Genomic DNA, 12,619 nt, shown 5'->3' on the forward strand with positions numbered 1-12,619 from the left:
CTTGAGGGTTGGTTTAGGGGTAAATCTTCGTGGTGACATTATAAAAATCATATTTTTTTGTTCAGGTCAGACCATACTGATTCATATGATATCATCAAATTGCAATACTTCTGAATTCACAAAATGGTTTTAGAAATCAGAAATTAGTTTGTTTCTGTTCAGCCAACAAGAATAATATTTGAGAAGCAGATTTATGCCAACAGAGAAGAAGTGAAACAAACAGCCTCGGCCAGGTGCCAGGTGCCTTGAGCCACGGTAAGACCCCTGAAATGCAGAAGCACTCACCTTCAGCAAGACACTGGAAATATTGCCCCCATCAAACGTGCAGCATCTATCACCATTCCCCATGCCAGTGCTAAACTCCCAGAGACCACCTTCAGGAAAAGTGAGCCACCAAACTGCAGATGGATCAGCAAGAAAGCTTGAAGTCAGTGTCACAAAATCATCAGACACTAAAGGTCATGACAGTCTTCAGCATCCACCAGTTACAACAAGGTGTCCATCACCTAATCATGTTGGACGGAAATCCCCTAGTTCTAATGGGCATAGTACCGTATTTTTCGGACTATAAATCGCACCTGAGTATAAGTCGCATCAGTCCAAAAATACGTCATGATGATGAAACAACATATATAAGTTGCATTTATTTACAACCAAGAGAAAACATTACCATCTACAGCCGCCAGAGGGCGCTCTATGTCTTCAGCGTAGACTACATGAGCACAGAGCAGCATAGAGCGCCCTCTCGCGGCTGTAGACGGTAATGTTTTCTCTTGGTTCATGTCAAATTAATTTTGATAAATAAGTCGCACCTGACTATAAGTCGCAGGACCAGCCAAACTATGAAAAAAAGTGTGACTTATAGTCTGGAAAATATGGTAAGTACAATCCACGTAAACAGATGTATTTCTCCCAGAATAGAAGAATGAAGCTCTTAAAAAACACACTGTTCAGTTGTCTTCTGATTTTCTTTTCTTTTTTATACAAATTCAATGTCTTTTAAAACAGCCATGGAGCACATATGTTATTTAGTGGGTTTTTTTTGGTGGTCTTTCCTGAGGTGCCCGGGTCTGTGGTTGGATCTCATTGTCTTTAACGTCATCTATTGCTTTAAAGGGTGAGCAAAAACTGTGTGAAACGTAAATGTGTGTCATTATTGAGAGAAGTTATTTTTTATTCTTCTGCTTCATGTGATTTTGATTTTCTGAGCCTCATCCCCCCTTAAGCTGAGCTCCAAGCTTTTCTGTTTTGTGTTTTATCTCAGCTGGGCACTAAACTTAAACTGACTCTGACATCCTGAACGAGCTGTTGAGTTTTGTCCCTTACGGTCCATGAGAAATTTGCAAGATGCAAATGAGCCATGAGTGGAAGAAAGCTGCAAGGCAGCCACAGGCTTCTTACTCTTACGAAGGATTTGAGGTAGAGGAGATTTGTGCTGAATTTTAAGGAAAGTGGTCAGTCAGTGCAGCGGTGGAGTATCTGCAAACTTGAATGGTAACTGTAGTTGAAGCTATACATAAAAAAAATATAATAATAATTAAAAAAAACATCCAGAGGCTGTTTATGCCAGACTTCATTTAAAGTTTAAAAATGTTATGATTACATACTTACTTACTGCTTGCATACAAAAGTACCTAATCTCCCAATCATAGAAAACATAATTCTCTATGATGTATAAGCCCGTTTCCTCATGGTTGACCTGGAAAGGTCCAAATTTACTGGTATTACTATCCTTGTGGAGTCATTTTGTCCCCAAAACATATAAAATAACTAACACACAAACACACACACACACACACACATTTGATTAAAGAAAAAAAATATATATATATACAAAATAAAAATCATAATAATAATAATAACCATTCCATGTACAACAAATGAGACCTTATTGTAAAACATTACCAAACAGTGTTACTTGTGCCCCCGGTTTCACAGACAAGGCTTAAGCCTAGCCCCAAACTAAAATGTAATTCTGAGCCATTTCAACTGAAAGAAAATTGCACTGACTGATCTTTAAAAATATCAGTGCCTTTGTTTTGTCTCAAGACGCACACCAGTAATGTTTTTTAAGGCATGTTAATGAAAATTACTTAAATGTCCTTATTGAACTATGATCATGGCTTAGTCTAAGCCCTGTCTGTGAAACCAGGCCATTAGTTCTCAAAACCTTTAATAGCACCAACATTAAAAACAAAGTTTTCTCATAAAATCTTACTCCAGCATTAGTGAATGCAAACTTGACTAAATAAACTCATTAATCAATAATAAATCATAATAAAAAAAGAACCCCAAATGAACTTGCTGGGAAGTGCTCTCTGTCAATGTCACAGAAGCTCTCCATTGACAGTAAATGTCATGAAGCTGCACACCATCTTTTCACAGTCTGTGTGAGTGGAAATGTTCCATAGGGGCAAGAAAGTCAGTATCTGCAAAATGCTTGGAGATATTTCTTCAGACTTCCTACAAACACCTGAATTCCTGAACACACCAACTCTACTGAAACTGAGCTTTAAAAATAGATTTAAAACAAATCCTACTTTAAAGGGAATAAAACATAACTTTATCAATTAACAGAAACTAGATAAATATCCCAAAATCCATGAAAACGGAGAAAGGTTCCTTTTTTTCTCAACTTGCCTTGCAAGCTTCTCTTGCACATCTTCATGAAGAATATTCCTGTATTTACCACGGCTGGCACAGCAAAGCTACTGTCCTCATCCTTTGGTTTGTTACCTGTAAAATATTTGATGATTAAAGGGGCATCTGTAAATGCACAAGTGGGAATATATTACTTGAATAAGATTCAAAGAAGTTAAAATCCATAGGGATAGTGACTTAATAGTACTTTTAGCTCATAATGTGTTATCAGGGTGAGCTGACTGGGCAACAATTCATTAAAGGACTCATATTGTAACACTCTTGTTTTGTCACATATATAAAAGGAAGGGATTCCATTCATCCAAGAGTAGAGAAGAATATATTTAAAGGTTTAAAGAGCGAACACCCATAACAGCACCAATATCAACAAAACATTCAAAGAAAAAAAAATTCACATATTGTTAGAGCATTTAAGCCCAACCACAACATGTTGAGTTCAATCATAAATAAAGTCCATTTCTCACAACTCCCACATAGTCATGTAAGTAATGAGTATCTCACCACATTCCGACAGTTCAATTGGAAATCCACCAAATTTCAACATACAGTGTCCCAAACCATAACCAAACGTCAGTCCAAATAAGCAAAGGTGTAGGAAAAGATCTTAAAGTCCAGATGCAGTGTGCTTGTTCGTCAAAAGAGGCCTAAAAATACCCCTCTGAACAAATATGCAAAACAAAAATCTAAATATGCAACTGAACACAAAAAATAAATGTAGGATTACAAAATATATACATAACTTACACTAAGCTGTAGAACCAAATATTTGTTCTTATATTTATTTATATAGCACATTTTGTACACAATGGTAATTCAAAGTGCTTTACATAAAAGAAAGATTAATTATTTAAAAAAAAAAATTTAAATGAATTTTAAACATTTAAAATATAAAATGATTTGACATAAAATACAGTGAATACGTAAAATACAGTGCAATCAGTTCTGACATCGCACAGTGTTCATTCAATAAATGCACAGCTAAACAGATGAGTTTTGAGTCTAGATTTAAAAGTGGTTAATGTTTTAGTATATCTGATCAAAGCCATGCCAGCAGAGTTGCCAAACCTCGCGAGACAAATAAACAACTGGAACTTCAAAAACAAGCCCAAAACAAGCCCAATATTATTCGATTATTTATTTTCCGCATTATTATTTATTACCAATAAATGAGCCTGCAACATATTAAACTGAAACCACTCCTTTATTAGAAAAGGATAAACTGATTAGGGAAAAAAATAAATCCGCTAACTGCAACAAAGCGGAGGGCACGCATTTTCCTCATCTCCAATCACCTGTGAGGCTGAATAGGATTGGAGAGAAGGAAAAGGACAAAAAGACAAGAAGGGAAAGACAAGAGCATTTAAGGAGAGCTGTAACATATATTTAGCTTAATAAAGTAAAATTGAACCATATGTATCTTCTGTTAGTATAGTATAGGATTAGGCCTACTTGTTTTTTATTAAAGCCTGTTATAATTAATATATTACAAAAACATTGTAAAAATTACAAATTTACCTTACAAAAGAAGGTCATCTTCTCCAATGAGGGGGATAAGGGGGCGGATTTAGCAGAATTTTTTGACGAATGTTAAGCCACAGCACTTATGATTGCACTGATTGGGTATATCTGTGAGCAGACGGTGTCAATCAATGTATTTTGAGATTGAGAAAACGGCAACCACCATCAATGTAAAGAAAACAAAGTCGCTTGTCAGATTTTCCTACCAAGCAACCATATATTTTTTAATAAGCCCAAAAAAACGCAACCCGTGCTGTTTAGACGCGACTTACAAAAAAAAAAAAAAAGCCCAAAGTCACGTATTATAAGCCAACTTGGCAACTATGCATGCCAGTACCTCTACCAAACAGTTTTACTCATCTCTCTTAAAAGGATAGCCTTCCCTTCAGAAACCTCCCTAGATCCCCCTTGAGGTGGGGAGAAGCATTACAGCATATGACATGAAACAGCTTTTCAGAACTGTTACATACCCCGCCCTTTAGATAAAGGTTAAACATAACCATAAAACTTTTTTCTAATTCTCTACATGATAAGTTTCAGTTTGCACAGGGTCAGTTGACACTTCGACTATACTTCGACTTTGTTCAATTGTCTGAATACCTTTGCAGGTCCTTTCCACTTAGGAGCCAACTTTGCCATGAACACATCCCCTGCTCGAGACAGTGGATGAGTATGAACCCAAACAAGATCTCCCTCTTCAAAAGTCTACTGTCGTCTTTTCTGGTTGTAGTACTTCCTTTGTCATTCCTGGGCTCTCGCAACATTTTCTTTTACCCAGATCATTAGGGATTGCTGGAGTTCAATGACATTGTACGCAGAGTGGTCAGGATCTGCGTGACGATATTGGAACTGATTCATGGGTCCTTTCATTTTGCGTCCTATAGCAACTTCTGCTGAAGTAAATGAGGTACTTTCTTGCCATGCAGAATTGATGGCAAAGCGAAACTCATGAACCCACCTATACGTAATCCCAATGGTTATCTCTGACATAAGAGGTGATCATGGTTTTGAGAGTGCAATTCATTCTCTCTGTCAAGTTGGTTTGTGGGTGATATGCTGTGGTAAGTTTTGAATCACTCCCCACTGCTTGCATGTGGCATTGAGTAGCTGAGACGTGAAATGGGGTCCCCGATCAGAAACGAGGTAAGTCGGAGTTCCCCAGCTAGTAAAAATCTCCTTGGCAAGAATGTCTGCTATCACACAAGTCTTCGCTGAGCGTAATGGGAACAGTTCCACCCACTTACTGCAATAATCCACGACAACCAACAGATACTCATTCAATTTTGAGCTTTTCGGAAAAGGGCCCATGAGATCCAAGCCCAACATATATCCGGGTTCCTTGATGGGTGTCGACTAGAGCTGAAACAACTAATCGATTTAATTGATTAAAATCGATTATTACAATAGTTGTCAACTAATTTAGTCAATGATTAGATGCTAAATAACTTTTATTTTCCGTAAGCGGCTCATTTCGTGCATATTTTAAATCTGCGCTGACCAAAGTGTGGCAGTAATGAGCCACCGGAGGTTTTACTCAGACAGTACAGCAGGAGAAGTAGCGAATAGCGAATAGCTGGCCTCGTTTTATGCCATGTACTTCCCGCACAACGTCTCTGCAGCATTCAGCAAGATGGCGGAGGCAGGCGGCAGTAGAGTAAGCTCGAGAAAGAAAAAGAAAAAAGCAAAAGATAAAACTAATCTAACAAAGTCATCCAAAGAGTTGGAGCACTTTACTTTGAGCCTTCAAAAAAGAAGAGTAACCTGTAAACTCTGCACTACTGAACTGTTTAACTGTTTAAGACTTTTATTTGTGCAGATTCTGCAGTACAATGTTGTTTGCAAATGTTTAGTCGTAAGCTTTTACATTGATAACATTGCTTTTTAACAATTAACATTTAAAGCTTTACAAACATGTTCTGTGATCAGTTTGTCGTTTACCAGTTCATAATTCAGTCTTTGAGCCTAATTATGACTGAATGAGAGAGGTAAATGTTTAAATGTATTTGAAATGCAGCTTTTTTCTAAGTATTCACTGCTCTTTTTCACACAGCAGGTTTTTTGTAAGTGTCCGATTTTTTTTCTGGACAACCTTCTGATGGATTTTTCTTTAAATTTTACTTTAAAATTTGAGTTCCATTTAGGTTTCATGCCATTGGCACTTTATTTTAAGGATTGTTTACAGTTTCACAGCATAAGCTATAAAGCTGTTTCCCAGGTATACACTGTTTACAGGAAAAAAAATATAAAATGCAATTTAATGCAATTTTATTCTGTTTTATTATTATTCTTCATAAAAAAAAATGTTCTGAAAGAGTCCTTAATAAACTTTGTTTGGGATGAACCCCTTAACTGTCACTAACGTTTTTGAAGATAGACTTGAATGTGCATGATACAAACCTAAATTTTTATAATTCATGACTGAAAACATTTTGTAACATGATATTGTTGAACCATTTACATGGTAATGCAATGTTTGATTTTAAAATTGGTTTTAAAGGATGAATTTTGAAATTTTAAGTTTTCAGTTGATATATAACTTCTGATGATTTCTAAAATGTAATAGAAAAAAGGCAATGAAGAAGTCTTTTTTTATACAAAGGTCAAAACTCTTGTTATAATTTAGATTTTTGAGGGTGCACTCTTGTCATAAATTGATCTATTACTTTTCCTTTTTCATAATTTTTAACAAAACACATTGGTAAAATATATATTTGGGAGTCTAAGACCTTTTCAACGATATATAGTTTGTCAAGATTAGATTAGATTTGATTGTAATATAGTGAAGTAAATGTAGGCGTCCCGTATTCAGGTCGGGGTGACAGTTAAGGGGTTTTAAACTACGTTAGGAGCCCTAAGGACTTTCATGGTGAAAACATTATTTGAAATATTCTTGTGAAATTTGAGTATGTATGGGTCAGTGTTTTGATTGCAGAAGAGTTCGACAAAGGATTACTAACTCCAGGTATGTTTTTGATGAGGATATGATAATGCAAAATCGTTAAAATCTCTAAATAGTCTATGTTGAATGATAAAGACCCTTTGTTAATAATTTACTTGGAAAAAATGGGCAAAACTAAAATATAAGTACATAAACTGATTAATCGATTAATCATAAAAATAATTGAAAGATTAATTGATTATCAAAATAATCATTAGTTGCAGACCTAGTGTCGACTGTAGTTGTCCATAAAGCTTGGATATCCGCGGCTTGTACTGCTGGCAAACCTGACATTGCTTGCAGTGATTCCAAACATCCCATCTAATTTCTGGCCAATATACCACATTGAGCAACCGACGTAACGTCTTCATCCGCCCCAAATATCCGCTCAGTAGATTATCATGGGCGAATTCAAGGAATTTCTGACGATGTTTGGTGGGAATAACCACTTGCAATCTACTGCCATTCAGCGAGTCAGGAATGCACCGGAACAAAAACTGATTCTGTACAACATAGTGAATATGATGTAGATCTTGTGGGGGATGTTTTGCATTGTCCCACAGGTCCTACAGTGCTTGGTCATCCTTCTGGGATCTTCCTAATTCTTCCCAGTCCACAAGCAAATCCTTACCCACATCATGTGCATGACATACTGCAATTGGACTCGGAAGATCCTCTTCAGGTAGGGCACGAGATAATGAGTTAGGAACAACCTTGCACTTGCCTTTCCTGTATTGCACAGTGAAGTCAAGACCCTGAAGTCGGATGGCCTACTTCATGAGTTTTGAAGTAGGTCGAGGATGGTTAAATACCCAAACAAGTGCTGCATGGTCTGTGAGAATTTGGACCTGTCTTCCTTCCAGATACTTCTGCCACTTTTCCATTGCCCATACCACAGCAAGTCATTCCTTCTCTGTTATAAACATGAGCTGCGTCTAAAAGGTAAAGGTGGAGGTGTTGCTTCAATTTATAACAACGTTTTCAGGATTTCTCAGAGGGCAGGCTTCAAGTATAACTCGTTTGAAGTAATGGTGCTTCATATAACATTATCCAGAGAAACAAATGTTAATGATAAATCCCCTGTTATGTTTGTACTGGCTACTGTATACAGGCCACCAGGGCACCATGCAGACTTTATTAAAGAGTTTGGTGATTTTACATTCGAGTTAGTTCTGGCTGCAGATAAAGTTTTAATAGTTGGTGATTTTAATATCCATGTTGATAATAAAAAAAGATGCATTAGGATCAGCATTTATAGACATTCTGAACTCTACTGGGGTTAGACAACACATTTCAGGACCTACTCATTGTCGAAATCATACTCTAGATTTAATACTGTCACATGGAATTGATGTTGATGGGGTTGAAATTATTCAGCCAAGTGATGATATCTCAGATCATTATTTAGTTCTGTGCAAACTTCATATAGCCAAAATTGTAAATTCTACTTCTTGTTACCAGTATGGAAGAACCATCACTTCTAACACAAAAGACTGCTTTTTAAGTTATCTTCCTGATGTAACCACATTCCTTAGCATATCCAAAACCTCAGAACAACTTGATGATGTAACAGAAACTATGGACTCTCTCTTTTCTAGCACTTTAAATAAAGTTGCTCCTTTACGCTTAAGGAAGGTTAAGGAAAACAGTTTGACACCATGGTATAATGAGCATACTCGCACCCTAAAGAGAGCAGCCCGAAAAATGGAGCGCAGCTGGAGGAAAACAAAACTAGAGGTATTTCGTATTGCTTGGCGGGAAAGTAACATATCCTACAGAAAAGCATTAAAAACGTACTCGGTTACTAAACGTAACCTCGGTTCTCTCTAGAAGAGCGAACGAGTACTGCGTCTTAGCTAAGACGCTACGGGAAAAGTCTCTTTTCACGAAATACTGAAGCAAAAAATTATCCTTAATTTTGTATTTTTGTAAAGCGCATTTGCAGCAGTACACAGCCATAGGCGAGACGGCTCGTTCGCTCATTGGCTTGTTCTGCGGCAACTGCACAGCCTATCGAGCGTGGGCTGATGCAACATCAGACCAATAAGGGCGCTTCGCGCCCTTCTTGCCACTTCCCGCCGAAACGGGTGTGGCCCAACCTATAAAAGGAGCTCGAAAAGGCTGACTCACCTGATTTATTTCATCGCCGAAGCGAACCAGAGTGAATCGTGCGCACGGCAGAGAACGCAGTACTCGTTCGCTCTTCTAGAGAGAACCGAGGTTACGTTTAGTAACCGAGTACGTTCTCTTACGAGAGCTCTCTCGTACTGCGTCTTAGCTAAGACGCTACGGGAACCCAATGTAAAACGCCGTGCGCGCAGGGATCACACACCAATAAACCTGAAGCAACGCCCAGGATTTACAGTGCACAGTCACCTGAGGGACTCACAGAGAGTCCAGGACAGAAAAGGGAAAAAGCCCTCCGTCCCATATCTAGCAGCATCCGTAGATGCGGCAATATGACGTCACACAGCCGAGGCAAGGCCTGACCAATGTGGCAATGCGGGTCTTACGCAATACTGCCCATATAACAGTCGGCAGCGCATAGCGCTCGTGAACTCAGAATTCCCCTCAGGGCCCTGATTCGCCTATACCGACAGCAGCCTTGCTTGCAAGGCGGGAACCTCCAGGTTATAGAACCCGATAAATGTAGACGGCGAGGCCCAACCTGCCGCCATACATATATCCTGCAAGGAGATCCCAGTAGACCACGCCCACGACGAGGCGATGCCTCTTGTGGAGTGTGCTCTGACGCCCAACGGGCACTGAAGGCCCCTGGAAGCGTAAGCTAACGCTATGGCGTCAACTATCCATCTGGATAGAGTCTGTCTCGAAACAGCCATTCCCTTGGAACGCCCACCGAACGAGACAAATAGCTGCTCCGTCTGCCGAAAGGCAGCAGAGCGAGACACATAAGCTCTTAAAACCCTGACAGGGCAAAGAAGACTCGAGTCTCCATCCTCCCCTGACACCGGCAGGGCAGACAGGGCAATAACCTGAGCCCGAAACGGTGTGTTGAGGGATTTCGGCACATAACCGTGCCTAGGTTTGAGTATGACTCTTGAGTCATTGGGCCCAAACTCCAAGCACGACTGGCTCACCGAGAGCGCGTGCAAATCACCCACACGCTTCACAGAAGCGAGAGCCAACAAGAATACTGTCTTGAACGACAGATGCTGAAGGCTAATCGATTGGATAGGCTTGAAAGGGGGACCTTTCAAGGCCTCCAAAACCGCCGCGAGGTCCCACATAGGGACTGACGGAGGTCTGGGAGGATTCAGCCTCCTAGCTCCTCTGAGGAACCGGATGACTAAATCATTCCTTCCTATTGACTGACCGGACGCCGTTTCAGAAAACGCCGCGATGGCAGCCACATAAACTGGGGCTCTGCCCTTATCCAACAGCTCCTAAAGGAAGGAGAGGACCTCCGTCACCTCACAACTAAGGGGTGAATAACCTCGAGCTGTGCACCAGCTGGAGAACACCGACCACTTCGAGGCATACAGACGTCGTGTCGACGGAGCTCTAGCCTGAGTGATGGTATTTAGCACTCCCACTGCGAGATCAGCGGGTAACCATTGAGTGCCCATACATAGAGGGACCACAACTCCGGTTGAGGGTGCCAAATCGAGCCCCTGGCCTGCGAGAGGAGGTCTCTCCTCAACGGTACCGGCCACGGGGCGACATCTGCTAAATGCATCAAATCTGGGAACCATGGTTGTTTATTCCAAAGAGGTGCTACAAGCAGTATTGAACATCTCGTTTCTCTCACCCGTTCTATCACCTGCGGAAGGAGGGAGACGGGAGGGAATGCATAAAGCGGGCAGCACGGCCATCTCCGTGACAGCACGCTTTCGTTCTTGGAAAAGAACGCGGGGCAGTGAGCGTTTTCATGGGACGCAAAGAGGCCCACCTCCGCCATGCCAAATCTCTCCCACAACAGCCGGACTGTTTGCGGGTGTAGAGACCATTCGCCCGTAGGAACATTGCCTCTGGACAGCCTGTCTGGACCCAGATTCTGCAGTCCAGGCACATGCACTGCTCTCAGCGAGCGCACGTTGCGCTGAGCCCAAATCAGGAGGCGTTCCGTCAGCCTGCACAGGTTTCGGGACCCGAGACCGACCTGGCGATTTATGTAGGACACCACGGACATGTTGTCCGAACGGACTATGACGTGGTGATCCTTGATATGGGGACAAAGGCGCGTCAGCGCGTTCTCCACTGCCAGCATTTCCAGGCAGTTGATATGATGGAGCTTTTCCCGTTCTGACCATAGGCCAAAGGACGGTCTGCCTTCGAGCAGCGCTCCCCATCCCGAAGTGGAGGCGTCCGTCGACACCATTTTCACACTCGGGGAAGTCCCCAGGCTTACACCTGATCGGTACCAGCCGTTCGCTGTCCAAGGTGCTAGAGCCGCAACACAGCTCTGATCGACCTTGAAATGCAGCCGGCCAGACGCCCACGCTCTGCGCGGCACCCGAGCCTTCAGCCAGAACTGCAGGGGGCGCATGCGGAGCAGGCCCAGCCGCAGAACCGGAGATGCTGAGGCCATGAAACCCAGCATCTTTTGACAGTGTTTGAGCGACACAGTCGCGCCACAGTGGAAAGAACTCGCTGCACGCTGAATGCCCATCGCGCGCTGTGGTGACAGCCGCGCCGTCATGGAACACGAGTTCAGAACTATACCCAGAAACAGGATCGTCTGACTGGGGTTCAGCGAACTCTTCACCCAATTGACACTGAGGCCGAGCTTCTCGAGGTGATCGAGTAAAACGGCTCTGTGGTCCATGAGCTCCGCTCATGATCGGGCCAGAACCAGCCAGTCGTCCAAATAATTCAGCACTCGTGTGCCTCTGAGTCTAAGAGGAGCGAGCGCTGCATCCATGCACCTCGTAAACGTACGAGGAGCTACGGACAAGCCGAATGGCAGGACTGCAAACTGGTATGCCTGGCCCTCGAAGGCGAATCTCAAATATCGCCTGTGGTTTGACGCTATCTGTATTTGAAAATACGCGTCCTTCAGATCTATTGACATGAACCAGTCCCCTCTGCGAATCTGCGCGAGGAGCTTCCTGGTCGTGAGCATTTTGAAACTGCGTTTCATCAATGCCTGTTCAGCTGTCTTAGATCCAGTATGGGCCGGAGACCCCCGTCTCTCTTGGGCACCAGAAAGTATCTGCTGTACAGCCCCCCCTCGCTTTGAGACACAGGCTCTACAGCCCCTTTGCTCAACAGTTTTGATATTTCGGCCCGAAGTATGTGTGCTACTTCTGTTTTGACCGTAGTTTCGACGCACGCTGAAAAGCACGGTGGGCGTCGAGAAAACTGTAGCGAGTAGCCTCTCTTTATAATGCCTAGCACCCAATCCGAAACCCCTGGAAGCACTGACCATGCATCTGCATGAATGGCTAAGGGCTGGATGCGAAACGCGCTCTGTTGACTGGGCAACGGCGGCGCTCGAGTGTGCTGCGCATCTGAGGCGGGGAGCGCGCTGATCACAGC

At 42.0% G+C, this 12,619-nt stretch overlaps 1 protein-coding gene across 1 annotated transcript in view; it reads left to right on the forward strand.

Annotated features, from left to right (window-relative positions):
• Positions 1-337: 337 nt before the first annotated feature.
• The window catches only part of LOC132151943 (septin-9-like), a 109,732-nt gene continuing 97,450 nt past the window's right edge, over positions 338-12,619 (forward strand). The window contains exon 1 of the mRNA XM_059560508.1: positions 338-548. Coding sequence (XP_059416491.1) covers positions 347-548 — 202 coding nt within the window. The 5' untranslated portion in view covers positions 338-346. The remainder of the gene's footprint in view (positions 549-12,619) is intronic.

This window comes from Carassius carassius, chromosome 10 (assembly GCF_963082965.1).
Source record: "Carassius carassius chromosome 10, fCarCar2.1, whole genome shotgun sequence".
Taxonomy (NCBI): domain Eukaryota; kingdom Metazoa; phylum Chordata; class Actinopteri; order Cypriniformes; family Cyprinidae; genus Carassius; species Carassius carassius.